Source organism: Dipodomys spectabilis, unplaced genomic scaffold, assembly GCF_019054845.1.
Source record: "Dipodomys spectabilis isolate Male_0828 unplaced genomic scaffold, ASM1905484v1 ptg000026l, whole genome shotgun sequence".
In the NCBI taxonomy this organism is placed as follows: Eukaryota; Metazoa; Chordata; class Mammalia; order Rodentia; family Heteromyidae; genus Dipodomys; species Dipodomys spectabilis.
This window is the reverse complement of record NW_024870703.1, coordinates 7,682,839-7,705,836: the sequence shown is the minus strand read 5'-3', so window position 1 is coordinate 7,705,836 and position 22,998 is coordinate 7,682,839. Positions and strand designations below refer to the sequence as shown.

Genomic DNA, 22,998 nt, shown 5'->3' with positions numbered 1-22,998 from the left:
TAGTACCACATCTGGCTTTTTCGCTTATGAGGTGCTGAGGAATCAAACCCAGGGCCTCATGCATGCTAGGCAAGCACTCTACCACTGAGCTACCTTCATGCGGTTCTTGTCTCCAAAAATCCACCAAAAATTGGAAGTGGTGCTCAAGTGGTAGAGCTGAAGAGCTGAGGGACAGCACCCAGGCCCAGAGTTCAAGGCCCACAACCAGGAAAGAAGAAGAAAAAAAACAGCTTCCACTTTGACTAGCAACATGTAAAAGGAAAGGATTTCAAAATACAGATGGGATTCAATCCAACATGGAACAACTCAGTAAATTTTTTTCCAAGGGAAAAATAATTTCATGGGGATGGCTATAGATCACAAAAAAAAAAAAAAAAATTGAGGCAATCAAATCCAGTGACTCTAATGTATAAAATCTTACGAAGGCGCAGAAAGGCTCTTCCTTCTGTAATAATCTCTCTGGCTTCAGTATCCCTTTACTGAGAACACAATGATTGTGCTTGCTATTAAAAAACTGAGACAACCACAAGCCTGGGTGGGTCTAGAGAATGGACATCATGGTTCTGTAATTACACTGCTTTCCTGGATCTCATGGTTCCCTTTAAAGAAGAGGATGAACTGTTTTAAACGACTCTGAGAACTTTGAGCTATACAACTAATGATTCTCATACTACTTTGCAAGAACAGACTTAACTGTGGGGCCAAATTAGTGTGCTAGACAAAGATGCAAAAGTTGGCATTTCATGCTTTTTCTCTGTTAATATTAAAGTAGGATCTCAAAATTTCTAGTCCAAGGTTACAATTGTAAGGCTGACAGTTGTTGTACATTACTAATATAATGTATCTACTTCCAAATTCCCCATTTGTCACTCATCTGTTACAGTGCTCTAATAGTATTTCCCTGTAAAATATGAGTTCCAGGTCTAGGGCCGGAATTATGCATTATAAGCCTGGACTGTCTTTTTTCTGAAAACATGGTGCAACAAAAGACTAAAGGAGTTTGTCAGATGCCACAGAATTGGACAAAGATGGGATACTTTGAATATCAAAAACAGTGACTAAAACAATTTTTTAATTCAAAAGGAAAAATGTGAGTCAGCATTATTTCTGATACAAAGAATAAACATTTAATTTGTATATGTAAAGGAAAAACTGAAATGCATAGAACATAAGAAAACGATTTTTATTTTTGTTGTTGTTGTTGTTTTTGTCGGTCGTGGGGCTTGAACTCTGGACCTGAACGCTGTCCCTCAGCAATTCAGCTCCAGGCTAGTGCTCTACCACTCGAGCTATAGCACTACTTCCAAGAAAATGTTTTATAAGGTAATTGGGTACAATATTGGGTACAATAGGATATTCTTTATCTCATTCATGTAAACCTGTAGGAGTTCTAGGAGTTTAATTTTGTAAAACTGTCACAATGAAAGGTACTGGGGTTTGAACTTGGCTTTTCACTTGCTAGGCAGGTGCTTTAATGCTGAGCTACAGGTCCAGATAGAGCTTTTAATTCTATACACTCAGATATTTTAATCACTCTTTAATCTAATACACATAGTATGAAACAAATTGAGAAACAATTAGGTGTGAAGGAAGATTTTAATATAAAGATGAATAACATAGTTTTGTTTTATAATATAGAAAACTAAAATCTATTCATATGCTTTTAGTAAACAGAGTTGAATAAATTCTAGATTATCCATTCAGTGTATTAGTTATTTACAGGTGATTAAATAGAAAAAAGTTTCTAAAATAGAAATAAGTAAAAAATATATTACAGAAATTGTTTAGGAATGCGTGTATATAACATGCACCTTTCTACAAAAAGATCTATATAAGTGAATGTGCTGATAGTTACCTATTTAAAAAACTATAATTATTAATGTATCTACTTCAGGATTTACACAAGAGGAGGATAAATAGTCTCACCTCAAAAAGTCCTATTAAATGCAGTGGTTGTGATGAGAAGAGTTTCTTTTCTTTTTTGACTTAGCTTAAAGATCTGAATTGGCTTTTATTTACTAAAATGGAATCAGGTAACACTTCATTGTATAAAACAGAATGAGTGTACCAATTAGCTAATCAGAGGCAGAAAAGGGCTATTTTCTAAAGAAAAGAACGAAACATCAGAGTGATTATTTCAAAGATAATTTCCTTATAAAAGTTAAAACAGACAAGACTTCATCATGCAGGATAAAACTGGCATGATTGGAATTTGGTTATTATTGTTCTCCTAATTTCTTAGAAAGTCAGAAAAATAACTGAATAACTTTTTTTTTGGCCAGTCCAGGGGCTTGAACTCAGGGCCTGGGCACTGTCCCTGAGCTTCTTTTGCTCAAGGCTAGTACTCTACCATTTGAGCCACAGCACCACTTCTGGCCTTTTCTGTTTACGTGGTCCTGAGGAACTGAACCAAGGGTTTAATGCATGTTAGGCAAGCACTCTACCACTAAGCCACATTCCCAGCCCCACTTAACAACATTCTGATTTGGTCTACTGGTCCTGGTGCAGAAGGTGCTAGGCTCAAGCCAATAGCCTCCTATAAATTTCATGTACCAGGAGGAAACAGAAGAGAAAGCAGTTTATAAACATAGTAGACATATGATATCCCAACTCTTACAGTACTATGGTTAGTTACATCACATGTTTACTGGTATCTTTTTGAATGTTATGACACTTTCATTTTCAAGTATAAAAAAAGACATAAAAAGGAAACCTTTCTTCTTTTTACCACCTAATCTTCAGATAGGAGGCTGGAATGATCAGGGGGTCAAAGTCAGTGAGGCATGGATGACCCTAGTGGGTCTTTAACAATATGTGGAACTTATAGTTTTAGGACGTGGGACTTTAAGAGTTTTAGACTTGAGAAGCCCAGAAACAGAACCAACGAGCATGAATATCTTCTTACCTTCCCATTATTACAGTAACAATGTCAGTGGTGCCTAGTGCTACAATACAGCGTTCTGTGATTAAGTTCATTCTAGCCTCCACTTTGGTTTGTTGAAGATTCCACATGTGGTAATACCTTTGAAGTTTCTCAAAGCTTGATCCTCCCTTCCTGCCTCTGCCTTCAATAGACTAAATGAATGAAACATGAGAAACAGTTAAATCACTTACTGTACAGCTTCAGCAGACTGTAGTACATCTGGTCTCTGTCACATTCAAATAACTTCTGTGTAAGCTCCACTAATTTTTCTAGAGTTTCAACCTTAAATAAGATTAACATAGATTTACATTGTTGACAAGAAACAGTTGAAAAATCCTTCAAATAATTGTTTACTCATAGGGCTTTAATTTGACTTCAAAAGGGCTAAAAAGCTGGTGAAATGGCTCAACCCTGCCATCCTACCTTCTCAGAATGTTGAATGGGAAGATCATGATTTGAGGGAGGGGGAAAAAAAAGTTCACGAGACCCCCTTTTCTTAACCCATAGATGGATACACTGGCATATACCTGTCATCCTAGCTTTGTAGGAGGCTGAGATCAGAAGGATTGTGGTTTTGAGCCAGCATGAATGAAAAGGTCTGCAAGATACTATGCCAATGGAAGAAGCTGGGTGAGGTGGCACTCATCTATCAACATAGCTACATGATGAGAAGTCTAAAATAGATGGACCTGTGTCCATCTGACAGAAAATATGACCCGATTTCTAAGATACTCAGCACAAAAAAGTCTGGAGGCATAGCTCAACAATAAAACACACCTAGCAAGTACAAGGTTCAAGTCCCAGTACTGGAAATTAATTAACTCAACAGCCGAGAACAGTACAAATGTACTTAATGCTTCTAATGGTGTCTAAAAATAGCTAAAATGGCCATGTGCCAGTGGCTCACGCTTGTAATCCTAGGTACTCAGGAGTCAGAGATCTGAGGATCGAGGTTCAAAGCTAGCCTTGGCAGGAAAGTCTGAGATTCTTATCTCCAATTAGCCACCAAAAAGCCAGAAGTGAAGTTGTGGCTCAAGTGGCAGAGCACTGGCCTTGAGTAACAAAACTCAGGGGATAGCACAGAGACCTTGAGTTCAAGCCCAGCACCCCCCCCAAAAAAGGGGGGTGGGGAAAGAAACCTGAGGGAATCTCTACAAAGGAGCTTTTGGGGAATTTGAAGATTTTTGGGACAGAGAACAAAGCAGGGAAAACTCAGCGTATAAAGCTTACATTAACAAAAACAATCCTCCACCCACACATTGAATTTCTCCTTCCCTGTCACTTTTCCTTGGCATACTGTGAACAGACACCTACACTGGGAGAAAGAACGGTAGAGATTTCACTAAGTTCTACTGGGCATCTCAACCAGCAGTCAAGGACTAAATCAAGTTTCAACTGCCAAGCAAGTAAAGTTACCTTGCTCAACCAACTAGGAAAAAGCAAGTTAAAATTATCATAGGCCAGGCACCAGTGGCTCAAGACTGTAATGCTAGCTACTAAGGAGGCTGAGATCTGAGGATCGTGGTTCAAAGCCAGCCCAGGCAGGAAAGTCCATGAGAAAAGTCTGTGAGACTCTTATCTCCACCTAACCACCAGAAAACTGTAAGTGGTGCTGTGGCTCAAGTGGCAGAGCACTTGCCTTGAGCTGAAGAGCTAAGCAGCACCCATGTACAAACCCCATAATCGACTCTTCCACCCCCCCAAAAAAAATTTATGGCCCAAATTAGCATCTTTTTAGGATGTCTAGTACACTGTAGGACCAAGAAATAAACTTGCTCATTTGAAAAACAACCAAGATAACACATTTCCATGAAACTTTGTCTTCTGAAATCCACAAGTCATCATAAGACATATAGGACATGCTTTCTTCTACTCAGTTTTACTTGCTTAAGACATGAAAATTAAAAACAAACCTGATTGCTGGTAATACATCTCTCACAAAACCAGTGAAGTGCTGAAGGTCTAGCTCTAATGCCCGGAGTCTGTAAAATATAATATTCCAACAGTACACAAGGTAAAAAGTTTTAGCAAAACATTTATTCTTCCTCAAAGACAGTTTTCCTTCTGATAACTGTGTAGCCTAACATATATACACAAAGAAGCATATAACTTAGTTTCCCCATTTACCAAGACCTTTAATTAAGATTAGAACAGAGCATAAATGGAACCCATATTTAACCTATGTCTAGAAGATTAATATTTTTCAAGACACTGCTTTGTAAGTCAATAATCATTCCATAAATTATAATGAATAAAATGCTTATATTTTCTTTAGTTCAAAAAGAACTAATGAACTAAAATCAATTCCAAATGTTAAATTAAACACACAATTGTATATGGCCCCTCCCCCAAACTTCAGAAATCCAACATATAAATACTATTTATATTTTATAGAACCATTACTACATGATGAAGGAAATTTACAGCGATAAAAGTACAACTAACAACTGCCAGATATTCTGTCTACTATCCAAAACTAAATGCTTTAAGATTAAATTAAATTACTTAAAATTAGTTTGCATGCTTATTTTACTTTAATAATTGAGACATGTTATTCCCCTCAATTTGAAATTACTAAGGTTTAGTCAATGAGTCTGGTTTCAAGTACTCATTTCACAATATTGAAAACTGGAATAATAGACAAACCATTTCAACATTAATTCTGAGGATTTGTCCTTCTAACAGGTTTTTACATCATCTATAAGAGGGTTTCACCACTAAACACTACATTTCAATCACAGCATTATGATAAGATAACCACATACTCATCAGCACTGGCTGTGTTCCAGCTGACAGGAGGTACCTTTCCTGCTTTTTCTACTTGGCTCTGTTGATTAATCCAAGTATTCCTGGAATCTGACTTATTTTGTTTGTTACCATTATTATTAACTTTAGAAAGGGTATTACTATGTTGCCCAGATTGACCTCTCTGAGGTTCAAGTGATCCTCCCATATTAGCCTCTCCATTGAGAGTAAAGACATGTATCACTATGCTTGGCTTCTCATCATTCCTAATTAAAAACAAACAATACTGTAAAATATTAAATTAAGAACTGAGCAGACAGAAAAACTGGTATAATGTAAGTTGAATAAATATTCTAACAGTACAAATATGCATATTCTGAGATATATTTTCAAATATCGTATCATATTTTCAAATAATTTCTATTCAAGGATTACCTCACATCTGTTTCATTTCACATGTATTACACCAAAAGTGAAACATCAGTGTATACTAAGAGCTCATGAAAACTAGCAAATAATCCTCTGTAAGATAGGGCAAGATGCAAATGCAACAATCTTCAATATTTTTGTTGATTCAAATGCCAAAGACCTAACGAGCAGAGATTTCATGGCAAATTCTACCTGTTTGTGGCTGATTAATCTGCCTGTCACTGCAAGACAATATTGAATTGAAATTTATAGAAAGGATGCTGACTTAGACAATGAATCTTCCTGTGTTTCATTTTGAAATTGAGAACTGCTTTCACATATAAATCTCAATCATCAAAAGAACATCTAGGTCAGATTAACTAAATCCCCCAGGCTGTTGTAATAGTAAACGTTTCTGCCTTATCTCTTAACATCTTATTGAATTTTAAATACTGCAAGTTGAAAGCAGAAATAGAAGTAATGAAAACTTGGAGAACAGAATTCTAATTGGAATGATAAACTAACATCAAAATGAGCTAATGTTAATTAAAATAATGAACATGATCACCTCTGGAACTTACTTAACAGGTAGTGAGGCTAAAAATTATTAAAACAGGACTGTGAAGGTGGCTTAGTGGTAGAGTGCTTGCCTTGCATACACGAGGCCCTGAGTTCAATTCTTCAGCAACAGAGAATCAGAAAAAGCCGGAAGTGGCACTGTGGCTCAAGTGGTAGAGTACTAGCCTTGAGCTGAGGAGCTCGGGGAAAGAGCCCAGACCCAGAGTTCAGGCCCCATGACCGACCAAAAAAAAAAAAAAAATTAAACAAAAAAATCTGACACATTTGTTCCTATCTACATTACTATACTTCAAAATACAACTTTTTGCAGTTACAATATAGTGCTGGGCTTCCCTTTGTAGGCAATGAAAAATAAGCCAAAATAAAGTAACTGTCATTACTGTAATTTCACTGACATAAATCTGCAATAGCATTATAAATTTCTATGTACAACCAGTAAAATATACCTGAAATAATTATTGCATCTAAAGTAAAAGTAAATGAAGGTTTTACATTTATATTTCAAATTCTATTTTGAGGAAGATCATCTTATATTTAACCCAAACAGAATTTTTTACCTGTTTATTCTTCTAAATGGCCAACAACATCATAAAATCCCCACCTAACCTCAGTTTCTCTAGCTGGTGTAGTAGAAAGTAAAATGATCTCTCAGGGCTTCCAACAAGACAGGAACAAAAACAAGAACCCAATTCAATGATTTATGCCTACAGCTAGCATACAGCAAGGGAGGAAAAAAGATATAATCACATTTATCAAGCCTTTTAACACTTGTCCCTTCCTCTAAAATCTTCAGAAAGGAAATGTGGCTGAGCAAGTTTGGTAACCGTCTACCATAAACTAAAGAGATGATCCATTTAACCAGGTATTAGAAGAAACATTACAAAAATTAACTCTTAAGAGAGAGGGGGTATGAGTCTGAATGAATGACAGATTAAAATTTTCACCCGAAGTCAGAGGAGAAAACTAGTTCTTAAAATCCACTGTGTAGAGTGGATCCAGTTTGGCTCTATTAAGGAAGACAGGATTAACACCTTGAATTTGATTGAAACTATTAGAATTCCAATTTCTAGTCTTAAACGAAAAACCATGAGGAGAGAGAAAGACAGGAGAGCAAATCTACAGAAAGGAGGTGTTGTTCATACAGTTCAGGACTGAAAGGAGATGGAGATAGGGTTGTTACAAGGAAATTCACAGAAAACAGCAATCAGACCATTTCCATTCCTGGCTACTAAATAAACAAGCTCAGCAATCCACATTCCAAACAAATTTCCTTGTTCTAATTACTTCTCAAAGTTGTTTTCTGAGACTTATATGAAGATGTACGTGAAAATAATTTACAAGAACATTAAGAGTTAGCTCTATTATAGCATATAGCTGGTAATATAGATTTAAGCCCCAGGGGAAGAGGCTAGACTAAGAAGTTAAAATGAAGGCAGACCCTTGCTCATCTCTGCAATTACACAGCTTGTGGCCTATGGCAGGTCTTCAGTGATTATTGAACTTCCAAAGCAGAGAGTAAAATTAAGTGTTGTATTTCCTTATAGCAACTTTTAGTATTATTTAGTATTTCATACTTTTTGCACACAATGAATTATCAAAAAAAATGTATGGGCATTGGTGGCTCATGCCATAATTCAAGCTACTTAAGAGGCTGAGATCTGAGGATCAGTTTGAAGCCAGACTGGGCAAGCACTCAGGCACGCGCGCCCACGCACGCACACATACAGACACACTTTAATTACTGTGCAAGTGACTTTAGCTAAAGAAACTACCCTCCTGTAAATAATTTGTGTACTATGTTAAATGTATTAGAATACATTTATATATAATGTGTATGATATGTATATTATTTACATAAAACTAGCTCATTTAAAAAACAAAACTTGGCTTAGCAATAGAGTGCTTATCTAGCATGCATGAAGTCCTGGGTTAGATTCCTCAGTACCACACAAACAGAAAAAGCTGGAAGTAGCGCTGTGGCTCAAGTGGTAGAGTGCTAGCCTTGAGCACAGAGAGGCTCAAGGACAATTCCCAGGCCCAGCAAAAAAAAAAAAAAGTAAAAAGTACTGTATTTACACAGTTTTCCTGTATCTCCATGAAATATGACCAATATCTCTAATCTCCCACAGTGCTTAATCACAAAGAACCTTTGGAAGTGAAACTGTTAGGAATCTACCCACAGATAAAATAATATTGCCTTTTTTTTGTTTGTTTGTTTGTTTTTGAGACCTGGGGCTTAAAATTTGGCTTGGTGCTGCCCTAGAGCTCCTTTTGCTCCAAGGCTAGTGCTCTACCATTCAAGCCAGAGCTCTACTTCCAGTTCTGTGACTAATTAGAGATAAGTCTCTGACTTTCCTGGCCAGGCTAAATTCAAACCATGATCCTCAGATCTCAGCCTATTGAATAGGTATGAGCCAATGGTACCCGCTCACTATTGAATTTTGAAGAATTATAAAAGAAATGTTGCTCAATGCATGTTTTCTCTTATATATGGAAGCTAGATTTAGCTTATAAACTTATAAGTAAATACATTGGGTGATATGCAAATGTATACAAATAACTGAAATATAGTAGAATCAAGAGAGAATTCAAATAGTTTAATTCTTTCAACATTGAGCAAAATAAAGTACTGTGAAGCAGGCACTTCAAAGGGGTAGGGTGAGGTCAAGGGGAAAATGGTAGACAAATGAAAAGCAGAAGAGGAGAATGCAGTAAAAAAAAAAAATCCAATGTATATCCTACAAAATTAAGACCAAAGGAAGGAGTGGATAGGGGAGGGATGGGTGAAAATGTTGAAAGGTGTGACATTGATCAAGATATAGTGTATTCATAAACTGCTTTGTTAAATAACTCCTTTGTACAACTACTTAAAGATCACACACACACACACACACACACACACACACACACACACACACACACACACACACACAGAGTTGCTCAAATCGGAGATCCTACACCTAGTTCATTAAATTCCATTACTTTTTAGATTTCTAATAATCCTTAGAAAACTTTAGGTGCTGAGGACTGGGAAGGTGGCCCAGTGGTAGAGTGCTTGCCTTGCATGCATGAGGCCCTGGGTTTGATTCCTCAGCATCACATAAGCAAAAAGAAAAAAGCCGGAAGTGGCACTGTGGCTCAAGCATTAGAGCGCTAGCCTTGAGCTGAAGAGCTGAGGGACAGCGCCCAGGGCCAGAGTTCCTGCCCCACGACCGGACCCCCACACACACACACAAAAAAAGAAAAAGCAACTTTAGGTGCTGAATATGAATGGCAAAAAACCCAAGCTCAAACCCCAATTTGCCCTCTAGCATTAAGAAAACAAAATAAACAATGTGAAACGGTCCTTTAGTACATTCTCATACATTACACCCCTTGCCACCCAGTCCTCAAGTACTATAGCAGTTCTATGAAACTATTTTTTATACTTTAAGCAATTTTATCCTCATTTACTCTGAAAATACTGTCATCAGCAGTTATTCCTAAATAACCCATACTGACAAAGCTCTCAAGTAATTAAGCAGCAGTATTCTCTTATCTGTGAAGTGTGGCCCTTATGATAAGCATCATAATATTACAGAGTAAAAACAAATTTCCTACCCATAAGAAGCAAAGAGAATTAATATTATTGATCACCTACCATAATCTAGGAAAAAATGCAAGCTGCTTTACATACATTACATGATTGAATACTAAAGATGGATATTATATTCCCTTTTATAAATGAAGAAGCTTAGAAAGATTATTATCACACAAGCAAAAAGATGGCAAGAGGGAACTCATTTTTGTGCCTTTGGCTTTTTCTATAGCATCTTGTTTATTACAAACCTCTCATTGCCATTTTCTGTAAACCTGAGCTTCATTTCTATTTTGATCAGTGACCTGCTAATACTAATGCTGTGTATAAAGAGTACAAACCGCTAGGCTGACAGCTCCTCTCATTTTCAGATTCACTCTGTACTGTCAATGGGAGAATTTATACCACTTCCTACAAAATATAAATCAACTACTTGAGCTATAGAAACAACTGTTTAAGACACTGACAGGTAGGCAGATTGAGTCATAAGACAGAAGAAGAAAGCTCTGAATATAGTTCATTTTTTCCTGTACTAGAGTTTTCTTTGAAAAACATCAAATGGAATGGTAATGATTTTTTAGTTATTGTGTCTAGAAAATCATGATAAGGAATCATCCACAGACAAGTAAGGCCATACATTACCTTTGTGTCCTGACTATCATACTGAAGGACATGCAATGTATGATATGAGAGAAATGTGGCTACTCATGAATTTGTAAGTAAATAGTTTAAATATGATAAAATAATTTTTTTTCTTTTTTTTAGACAAGGTCTTGCTGTACAGCCCAGTCAGATCTTAAATTCATGATTCTCCTGCCTTAGCCTAAATTTTAGAATGAATCTACTTCTTGTGGAATGTTTTATTTCCTCAGTAGACAAAGAACTGCTTATTAGAATTTGGACAAACTTTATAGCTGCTCTTTGCCTTCTCAATTCTGGTAAGAAAAATTTCAGTAAAGTTTAGATAAAATATACTAATCCTAAATATGCCAGGTTTTGTCACCTACCACTTCCCATAAGCTGCTTACCATAGCAGGGGGAAAAAATTAAATTAAATGCCAAACAGTTGCAGACAGCACTTGGCTGATTAACTTATAGACAAGCATTACAAATAAATCTGAGCATGGTCTGCAGCAAATTAAATTCTACTGCTTTTAAGAACAAAGAATTCTTTGGCAAAGAGGATTAGCAACTTTACACCCAAGAATGCCCATTTAATTTAATTGTTCCACAATGCAAGACTTAATATGCAAATATCAAAATATATTTTGATATATAATAGTAAATTGAACAAAGTAAGGAAAAAAATTTGATATATAGTTCTTCTGAATTGTAATTATATACAATAAAGAAGCTGGACAAGTCTCCCTCCCCATTATTGAGATTGAACTCTATTAACATGAATCAGACCAAGTGTAATTAAAGGTAAAAAATTTTCAATGTATTCTAATTAAGAATCTAAGTAGGTTTACAATTAGGATATTGCAGTTAAAAAAAATCTCACCTCAATGATCTTCTTGGCCTCTTTGTAATTTCCTGTTTGCAGGAAGGCAAAGAAAAGATCATAGAGCATTGTCATTTCACCTTGTTCTTGGCTCACAAAGTCCATTGCTAGATAGGAGAGAGAAAAAAAAAAGTATGTATATATATTCACACACACAGGCATATAAATATTAAAAGAAAAATAAACAGTATATGAAGTTATGGACAAACACATAAAGAAAATAAGATTAAGAATTATTAGGCTAGCAATGTGGCTCAAGCAATAGAACACTTACCTAGCAAGCATACAGTGCTCTGACTTTAAACCCTAGCACCTCCTAAATAAGTAACTTCAAAGAGAATCTCTTTATCAATTAATTTTCTGTCATATACCTTCTGTAACTATAGTATACAAATATTTAGATGAGTTTTAAAGATAACTGGTAAAGGTTAAAAAAAATCCTGCCATAAAGGCAAATCAAGAAGTACAGTACCAAAAAAAAAAAGAGAGAGATTTTTTTTTTCTCCCCAAAAAGAAATCATTAAAAATCAAGGACTGGGCTGGGAAGGTGGTTCAGTGGTAGAGTGCTTAACTTGCATGCTTGAGGCCCTGGGTTCGATTCCTCAGCACCACATAAGCAAAAAAAGAAAAAAGCTGGAAGTGGCGCTGTGGCTCAAGTGGTAGAGCGCTAGCCTTGAGCTGAAGAGCTGAGGGACAGTGCCCAGGTCCAGAGTTCAGGCCCCACAACTGGACCCCCCCCAAAAAAAATAAATAAAAAAAATAAAAAATAAATAAAAATCAAGGACTTATAACATTCAATTCAGAATTGTAAGAGTTTTTCTGCATGGGCTTGCTTTCTATTAGATTATCTCTCCACAATACCACATTCATCTTAGATATGCAAGAGAAAAAAAACAACCCACATTAAGATATTTGAATGTAACTAACCTTTCTGGATTAGATCAGTCTCGCCTTTCTCTATCAATTTACATAAGACATCATGAATCCTGGGTAATATTTTATACTTTGCATAGCAGTCAATGGTAGCTTCAAGAGCAGCAGGTAAGTCATTCCTTGGAAGAATAAAAATAATTTGCAATGGATGAAGTATATCTAAATTCAGTTTAGCTTCTCAGAGAGATGTAAAATGACCAATCGAAATGTAAACAATTGAACTTAAGGTAAAACAACTAAAATCCAAAAAGCTGAAATATAACAAATAAAGACAGTTTCCCTAAGAGTGTATGATTGCTAAAAAACAAGGACATCTGTCAAGTGCTTTTTCCAAGTATTTATAGGTCTCTACAACTCCAGATTTGGGCAACATTATTAAATGTCAGTAGCTATGAAAGAATTTATAAGCACTTTATGACTTTATCATAATATCTTTTTCTTTTTTAATAAGTTTTTTATTGTGAAAATACTACACAGAGGGGTTACAGTTACATGAGAAAGGTAATGCATAGTATCTTTTTCTTACTAGCTAAGTAGGAAACAGCCTCAGGTTTGAAGCATATAAGAACTAACTACTGTAAAAATTATGGTATTCCTAAACCATTTTTCTGTTTTGTTATAGAGTATACACTTTTAAAAATCATTTCCAGTTTTAAAGACAAGGCTTTTATCTAAATACATTCTAAATATTAATATATACATATAACACATACAACTATATTCTAAATACTTTCTGTGTGTCCTCTAAAGCATTTTTCCCCCTATAAAAAGGAAAATAAGAGAGAAATTATTTAAGACCATGGAGAGCTATAGAGATTATGACATAATTCTCTTTGAAACATTTGCATAGTTGTAGAGAAAAAAGGAAACTGAGGAAACTAGAAATTGACTGATTTGCAGAGAGCTAGTAAGTACAAAAAGGCCTGGCAGCAGATCCCTTCACTTCCTGTTCAAAACATCTATTATACTCTAAGAACAGCACTATTAGGGCTGGGAAGGTGGCTTGCCTAGCATGCATGAAGCCCTGGGTTAGATTCCTCAGTACCACATAAACAGAAAAGACTAGAAGTGGTGCTGTGGCTCAAGTGGTAGAATGCTAGCCTTGAGTGAAAGAAGCTCAGGGACAGAGTAACCAGAGTAACCAGGCCCTGAGTTCAAGACCAGGACTGGCCGAAAACAAAAGAAGAAAAGCACTATTATTTGCATCAGCCAATAAGGTGGTACAATTTGGTGTAAGGAAAGATTTTGAAAAGATTGTGTGAAATATATTTTAAAGAGTTTAGTTAGAGATATATCCAAAGTACAACTAGTGAAAATTAGTGACAATCTTTTGTAGAGAACCTAGATTCTCTCATGCAACCGTTATAGGAAGAAAATATTTTAAAATTTCTGGTTAAAGCTTTAACATTTTGACTATTATACAAATGTTATGTTGCCCTGGATTAGATTACTGTTTTATCTAGATTAAGAGTTTAAAATGAACTAAAAAAATAAAGTACTACAAAGAAGTACTGATTTCACTGCAATCCTACTGATACCATGAAAACAAGCCTATCCTAAGGGAACTTTACCTTATCTTATCCCTTCTGAAGCCCTGTTTACAGTGCATCTTCTGGCACCCCACAGAGTCATTTGAATTTTTGTCATTTGGGGTGAAGACTAAATTACAGGTTAATTTCGAAACCGCAAGTAGATGTTGCAGGCTAGATTACTGTCATACAAGAGAAATGCTATAGTAGCTACCACATATGATATAAAGCTTTATATAATCAGTATTTTCCCTTGCCTCCGACACAGGTTCATTTATTGCCTTTCTACAATACCACTTCATGGAAAACTACTAAGGCACTTTTAAAAGTGAAAACATGCACTGATTTTTTTCATAACTGGCAAAATTTGCTTTAATAGAGATCAATTCTCAAACTAAAATAGTATTGTCTCAACTATATTTCCCCTACATTAGGTCAAAGCTATCAATAAATGAATGAATAATTGTTCTGTCAATCAAAGCGACATGTTAATAGTCCTTGGTCTCCAAATATATGCTACTGAAGATTATGTATGATCAGAACAACAGAAAAGAACAGAAAAATGAAAATAATTCACATTTGTTAGTAATTTTAAATACCACTGATATTGCTCAGAACACTGCCAACAAATAAACTAAATCTTCAATACAACACTCCTTACAAAGTATATTAGTGATAGAAATGAAGTAATTTAGTCAGTTTTTTTGTTTCTATTTCCCACATTCTGACTGGTGGAAAATTCACATTCCTTGTGCAATTATGTCATCTGTAACCGTTCCTACAAAATCCTGAAATCTTAGGTGATATAAGTAAAACCTATAAAAATCTAATATTTATATCGCTTACTAAAGTATTTGGATACTCATAGGACTCTGTATTTCAATCCCATCCCACAAATATCATGTCTAACTCGAAGACTCTTAGAAGTGGTAATGAAAGGTAGATTATCACAATGGCTGAACTCGGGACCTTTGGCTTCCCTCCCAGTTTTAATACTGTGCTGATTAGGTCCATCTGCTAACATGCTTCACGCCAGCAAATAAAATCATCACTTTTATTAAGGAGGATAAAATCAGTAAGAGCAGAAAAATATAAAGAAAAAAGGAAGAAAAATGCTTCCAAGACAAAATGTGGGATGACACATTACCAATAAGTATACTTCTAACTTCTGTGATCTAAAGTGATCTATAATTCTTTAGATCTATAATTCTTTGCATATAACAAATGATTAGAATTACTTGAAAACAAAAACAAATCCTTTCAAAAATCATGTTGATACATTAATTCTGCTATCTATCTATCTATGAAGACATATATATTGTGTATATGTGTATAATCAAGTTGTGATGGATACAAACACACACATTTTTTTAAACACAAAAATAAAAATACATTGTGAGACTTCTGCTTTTTTTTCTTTTACTTTTTTATACTAGTGGGGCTTAATCTCAGAGTTTTGCATTTGCTTTCTCTTTATTTTTCCTATTAGGGTACTTTAAAATCCCAGACTACTCAAAAAAAATCTAATGAAATACACAAATTTTTATGAAAACCATATGCGTTAATGAGAAGCAATTACTTCTAAAAGGCAATATTTTGATTGATTCAAATAAAAAATAAACTTTACCAAAATTCTGTTAACTTAAAAAATACAGGCAAAGCTAGGAGAAAAATATAATTTGATAATTCTAAATTTTAAACATACCTACACATGTATATAGGCCCAGCAAATAATTCTGAAAACCTGAAAGTTTTATTTTATGCACCAGAGAATTCAATTGGCCCATATCAAAATTCACTCTACAATTCATTTTTTTTTTGTCGTTGTGAGGTTTTAACTCTGGGCCTGGGTGATGTCCCTGAGCTCTTCAGCGCAAGAACAGAGCTCTACACTTAAGCCACAGTGCCACTTCCAGCTTTTTCCGAGTAATTTATTGGAGATAGGAGTCTCACAGACTTTCCTGCTCTGGTCGGCTTTGAACCACAATCCTTAGATCTCAGCCTCCTGAGGACCTAGGATTATAGGCATGAGCCAACCAGCTTACGGCTCTACAATTCACTTTTAAGGAAATATGAATATATAAAAATCTACTACAATCTGTTCATTTTTCATTATTATTTAGAGGAACATCAAAAAGGCATGTATGAAATTCATACAGTGTGTTTGTTGTCCCTTTGCTTTAATCGGTAATATCTATCAAACTAAAATACATAGAAACAAATGCTAAGTATCAGACAAATCTGCTGGACATATATTTATACATTCATATGAAGTTTCTACTAATCATAAAAATATTTCCTTCAAGGTACCAGGAAATAAAATCAAATTCTTCAATACATGTAAGTGTTAAGAACCATACATGTATTCCATATAATGCTGAATTGTTAATTAGAATAACCAGTGACAATTGTCTGCTCACCTATCTGTAGATTTTAACTTTGTCTTCCCAATATTTGTAGAAAATATCTTTGCAATTCAGAGCAGATACTTAATTTAAGCAACAAAAAAGATGATAAACATTGATTTTTAATTGGAATAAAGTGCTTCGACATTATGCATAAAGTGTTATTTAGTGAAGTGGCAATTTATCTAAAGGACTTATTGACTGAAAAGCTCTCAAATATGAAATCATTAGAGAAAAGTGGAGCTCTGGGGGCACAAAGTTTAAAATTTAAAAAAAAAAACACTAAATACAAACTATTCTATGTTTTCAGCAGATATTTAATACAGGAGAAATCAATTCAAGAGAAACCATCACCTTCACAAAAATGATTCTAAGAGAACCAGCCTTGAAAAAACTAAATGTTTTTTTCTCTGTTCATCATCTATAAATGAAGAATCTTCAAGGAGACTGGTATTGCAATTACAACTAATCCTCCCCAAAAAATTAACTGTGTTGAAGGCTTTGTAATTTCCCTAGGTACAATTTAGCTGTCACTTACTTTAAAATTTACTCAAACATGCGTTCCGAACAGCACTAACTTCACATGTCAAGTGCTTTCCAGCCAATTGAGTCTAAACTGGAAGTCGGTGTTAAACAACTGAATGATTAGACAAGATAGCTCATTTCCCTGCTCTTTTGTTCAGAATAAAATGCCACATTTACATTATCAGGCTCAACAGGATTTTCTGACAGAGGGAGAAAAAACCTTACTGCACACTGTCCGTACTAAGCACATGAAGCCTGTCATTTACCAATCATCCTTCAAAAAGCAATAGCCATGAATGTAACTTAATTACGACCCAATGATCCTTGACGAAAAATCATCTTATCACTGTCCTGTCCCCCTAGGGCAAATGAAACACTTTTTTGTCCTTTGGCACTGATGATGCTAAATTCTTAATTGCAATAATGGAGTAAAAGAGCCAAACCTCCTTAATTTCCTTTCAGCACATGAAGAGTTTTATTCTAGAAGGCAAGCATTCCCATAAATAATAAAAGTATCCAGTACAAATGAAGATGCTAAAATTGAAGGGGAGTGTGTATGACAGAATAAACAGCATTTTTAAAGCATATTTTCTACTTACATAACATATGAAAGTACTGCAATCAGTTTTAAAAGTTATATTGTTTATAGGTTCATTTTAGAGATGTGGTATTTATGAAGAACTGAGATTGATTTAGAAGGGCTCTGGGAAGATTATATACACAAAGTCTGTGATGCACTAAATGAATTGCATATGTTCAGATATAGATTATAGCATGAATCAGGACACACAGAAAAATCCTTAATGGAAAGCAGAAATTAAAGCTACTTTGATCATTTGTACAACTATAATCCAGTTAAACAGCTTTAGATATTTTTCACATGCAATGAAACCAAAGTGGTTTCATTGAATCTGAAACTGCATTACACAAATGTTTATGCTTTCAAATATTATGGCCCAGACTAATAAAAACACAAAATACTCTTCTAACCCATTTTAAAGCATTTCTTTAATATGGAGAGTTTCTGTTATCTTCCTGAATCAGGCATGATTTTAATAAATAAATTTAAAATGTAAGTTATATAAGAAAATATTTAATAAGAGTTGAACTACATGTAGATAAATGACATATATATTAAAAATATCATAATGCATATAAAATTAATTTAACCCTGAAATATTTCTTTTCTGTTCAATGCAAGCATTATCATTTTGGTAATACAGAAAAAGGTTAATTAACTCCTTTACAATGTTATAAATCTATTACTGTTTTGGATTTCCCTTAGTAAATGAATAGAAACAAAATGCATTATTTACAAACCCACAAAGCATTTTTCCATTATCCAAAGAACACATACTACTCCTTATTTTGTTTTATCCCTGTTAGAAAAGTAAATTTAAAAGTAAGACCACAGAATCTTAAAGATGATCTTTCTAAGGAACTCAATTTCACAAGTTTGTTTCAAAATTACTATGTTTTGAAATACTTATAGTTTTATCCTAAGTTTGAACAATCATAGATGAGCTCATACCTACTGGGGTTAATTACATGATTATTACTGGAAACTGAACATATTTAATCATATCAAATACACCTGGACTTTTGGACAGGGCAATGTAGCTAATCCTAGTACTTGTCATGATTCTGAATAATTGTCTTCTCTCAGATAGACAAAACAATTGAATAAAAATTTCCACATCTCAGATAGACAAAACAATTGAATAAAAATTTCCACATCAGTGCTTTATTAACAATGAATTATCACTGTTTTCATAATTTTGTAAATACACAATTTCCTTTGTCTTTTATTATTTTCTTGTTTTATTTTAATATTTTTATTTTATTACTTTATTCTTATTTTATTATTTCCTTCTTATTATGACAGATTAACCTGAAAGAACTTGTTAGAGACTGTCTCTGCAAAGTAAAGATAGCCAAAAAATAAAGCAAAACAACACAAAAATAAAAAACTATAGGCTAATAAAAAAAATAGATGGCAGGAATTTCTACAAATATTGTAGAGTAGTAAGACACCATAAAGGAAAAGATATTAATGTAGATTTCTTTAGCCTAGCTCTCAAAGATAGCCAAATTTGCTTGAGATACAAAAATCTGATTGTTTTAAATAATCAAAAGCAGAGAGCAAGGTTCAGTGCAACATGTAAATTCCATGTTGCTTCCATTTTCCTGTAAGTTCTCTTTGGCTTATAAGTCCCATCTGAAGACCTATCCTGGAAAACTTTCCCATTTTTTTTATCTTTTCTACCATTGCTTTATTTTCTTTGTTAATTATTTTATTTCTGCCAAGTGGTATAGGAGGCGCTAATTCTTCTGGGCACTGGGCCCATTTCTTCCAAATCCCTATGCAGAGTTTCATATGCAATTTGCAGAGATGGGTCTTTTAAATAATCGAAAAAGATCCAGTAGGAAACATAATAATTATAGGAGTTTATATAAAGTTGTCTGTGAATACAAGAATTCAATAACAAAGTAACTGTCTGAACCACTAGTTCAATAAATGGATGTAATGCTGAGAACTTGTGGAGGTTAAGATTTGGTACACAGCTAACTTGATAACTGTTTATCAAGTTGTATGGCAAGGAAATTATGTTTGGTGGGTGTGCACTACACATACACTTTATTACTTCATCTACAGACGATGCTAATAAATGTATTGGTGTCATGGTTCATATGAACAGACCTATTTTCTAAAAGAAAATGAGTGCAGAGATACTTTTAGTTCTGTATTTTAAATTCAATACTAAATAAAATCTAGAAGTTTGGTGAGAATGTAAAAACTGTTAAAACAAATTTTATTTCTCTTGGAATTAATAGGATATCCCTACTAAAATCAGAAGAATCCTTATTACAAAACAGGCAGATTATAAACTATATTAAGAATGGAAAAGGTGACCAAAAAAGATGTAGGATATTAAGAAGCAAAAACATAAAAACAAATATAAAACCAAAAGGAAAAGATAAAAGAGTATGAATCTCTTTACTAAAATATTTCACTCATTACAAAAGAATAGATTGATTTTTATGATTTGTTTTGAAAATAATAGTTTAACCTGAGCATCAACAAGAGAATTTCAAATGAAAAATTTTCAAACCCAGTAAATCAACAACACAAATACATCTCCAATAGTTTTCAAAGCTGGTATGGTACATGTGATTAAAATGTCACATGGAGATTAGGAGCACTGAGAGATGTTTCTACACTCATTATCTGAGTAATAGTCATGACACAGTATTTTAAAATCCCAAAGGATCCTTCTTTATTATATTTATTAATAATTAGCACTTATTAAGATAAAAAACTAGATTTAATTTCATGTAATAATACCACATGCTGCCACCACCCACCCCTCCAAAAAAAAAAAAGTCACCAGAGACCATTCATTTCACTGAAAAGTGACAGAGCCACAGGGCTGATGGTAATTTTAGTCACTTAAGTCCATCTCTTCTAAGTCCTTTTATCCTTTGGTAAATGACTCGAGGCTCTACATCACCAGAGTATTCACAACAAAGTATAATCTAAAAATGACTAGATTCATTCTTTAAACACCAACATTGGAAATTCAAAATTCAACTGACTTACTTTTCCAGATGTACAGTGACCAATGGGAAACTTATGCTGGTAGATGGTTTTGCTAACCCTAGAGTCACGATAGCTTCATGCAACTGTTTTACTGTTTCAATTTCACCTCTTAAAGCTGCGCCATTTAGGATGTGGAAAAAGGACAAGACTGTTGAATCTTTGATAAGAACATCCTTCTCTTTCATCTCCTTTAGAATGTTAATAGCATCTACAATGAAGTAACACAAAAGACCCTTAGGTAATTTCATGTAGGGAAAACAAACTGCTATTAAAATAGCATTTCAAGCCCAGCAGGAATGTAAATTCTAGTGTATAATGCCGATTTCAAGTTAATTACTACTTGCATTTCTAAACGAGACTACAATTATAAATCCACAATAGCATGGTTTTATCATTTCCCTGCAACTTTGACTACAAATTATAGATAGGGGCTGTGTGCCCACTCTGCACCACATAACCCTGTATGGTCTGCCCTATAGCTGTAAGATCCTCCTAAATGGATGCTTTTATCGTTCAGAGCTAACATCTGCTAAATCACACCATTGTTTCTTCAGCAGATGGCTTGTCAGGAGGCCAGATAATAAAGATGTGTTTACACTGTATATACAGCCAGACTAATGGTCTGATACCGATAGGGCCTGTTTGCTATGTCGATACTAATTAGCCAGGCAGAGCCAATGAAAGCTTTCCAAAAGACTGCATGTTAATACATTAGATTCATTAAGCTTCATTAGGAAGGCAGAAACAAACATTTTAGGATATGGAATAAGTGCATTTTCATAATGTTCTTAATTATTACACAGACAAAATGTTTTGACCACTTTACACAAAGTGATTTTTAACAAACAAGCTAATCTTCACAAAGATTTTTCAGTATCAGGAAGGCTTCCTAGGAAAAATTTCAGTGTTCAAATAAAGTATTTTTCTTGCATATTTTCTCCTATAGTAAGTCTTTTCTAAAAAAAAGAAAGAAAAGACAGCTAAAAGAGGAGTTAAGAACAAGCAAATAGTAAGATTATATTATCAAGTGCAATTAATCATATTAGGTTTAGCATTATTTCAACAATAAAATTAGAGCAGGCAACTTCACTATATAATTAGCTATGCTTTTCTCATAAATTTCTAAATAAAATCTTAATAGTCCTATATATATCAGTTTATGTTTATAGGTTTTATGTTCAGCCTTCAGATCTTCTTCAGCAAAAATAAAGCCATTAGTGCAGACATATAAGCAAATTGTGCCATAAGTCATGATCTTCAAACTCAAACCAAACAGCAATGCTAATAAAAACTAGCTGCAGAAATGCAAAAAGCACTGAGCTGTGCAAATGTAAATGACAAGCTTGCCAATCCATTAAAACTAATGGCCTACACTGTCCATGCAGCTCCAGTTGGATTCACATGCAAATTTGTATGCAAAGTGTTCAAGTGCTTTGTAGAACATGATATACCATTAATACCAATTCACATGTTTTTCCAATGGCAAATACTTGCATCACATTTTTTCCTTATGTGACAAGGCTTACCTTGGAGCTTTCCATGCTTTCCCAATACTTTTACAAGACCAATATACTTGTTAGTGTCAAGGACTGCAGAAGAATCTAAGCGATCACTATAAAATAAAACCAGTTATACTATGTTAAATAAACAAAATGGACAGCAATAGTCATTTTATTACTTTCTAAGAGCTCATCAGAAAATCTAAGTTATTATTCATACTGACTTCTGCACTTATTTCTGAAGCTATGTATCTAGTGATACATAACTACATTCAAAGTAACTACAGAAGTAAACATCTTACACTCCATATATATGACATTATTCCATCTACAGAAGATACTAATGAAGAAATGCTTTAGCTTCATGATACATTAAATGACCCTAGCCTTCAATGTCAACATTGCAATAAATACGCAACCTCAAAATGATTTTATCTGATAAATCTGTCAGGATGGGAAATCAGATACCTGAGAAACAGACAGGAGCTTGTTGACACTACAATATTGAAAAGTAAACATTATCAAGGTGCTGTGATAAGCAACTATATAACCAACATGGGAAAACCTTGGTCTGAAAACTAGAATATCTTACTATACTTATAAAAATACACCTTGTTGAAAACAAGTCAAAGAACGTTGTACCACAAAACTTTTAAAAACAATGACAGTAAAGAATGTTTTAAATTCAGTGTGACAGTAATATTCAGTCTAGGTGATCTTTCAAGTTCTGTGTATCAGCATAAATGCTGATGACTTGCTTTGGTACCAAG

The 22,998-nt window shown here is 34.3% G+C and overlaps 1 protein-coding gene across 1 annotated transcript in view; it reads right to left on the bottom strand.

Moving 5' to 3' along the window:
* Nucleotides 1–22,998, bottom strand: part of Lrpprc (leucine rich pentatricopeptide repeat containing) — an 89,519-nt gene that overhangs the window by 26,564 nt on the left and 39,957 nt on the right. The window contains exons 22-27 of the mRNA XM_042675412.1: nucleotides 22,256–22,341; nucleotides 20,730–20,937; nucleotides 12,664–12,788; nucleotides 11,737–11,843; nucleotides 4,837–4,905; nucleotides 3,115–3,205 (exon numbers count right to left, since the gene is read on the bottom strand). Of these exons, the coding sequence (XP_042531346.1) occupies nucleotides 3,115–3,205; nucleotides 4,837–4,905; nucleotides 11,737–11,843; nucleotides 12,664–12,788; nucleotides 20,730–20,937; nucleotides 22,256–22,341 (686 nt within the window). The remainder of the gene's footprint in view (nucleotides 1–3,114; nucleotides 3,206–4,836; nucleotides 4,906–11,736; nucleotides 11,844–12,663; nucleotides 12,789–20,729; nucleotides 20,938–22,255; nucleotides 22,342–22,998) is intronic.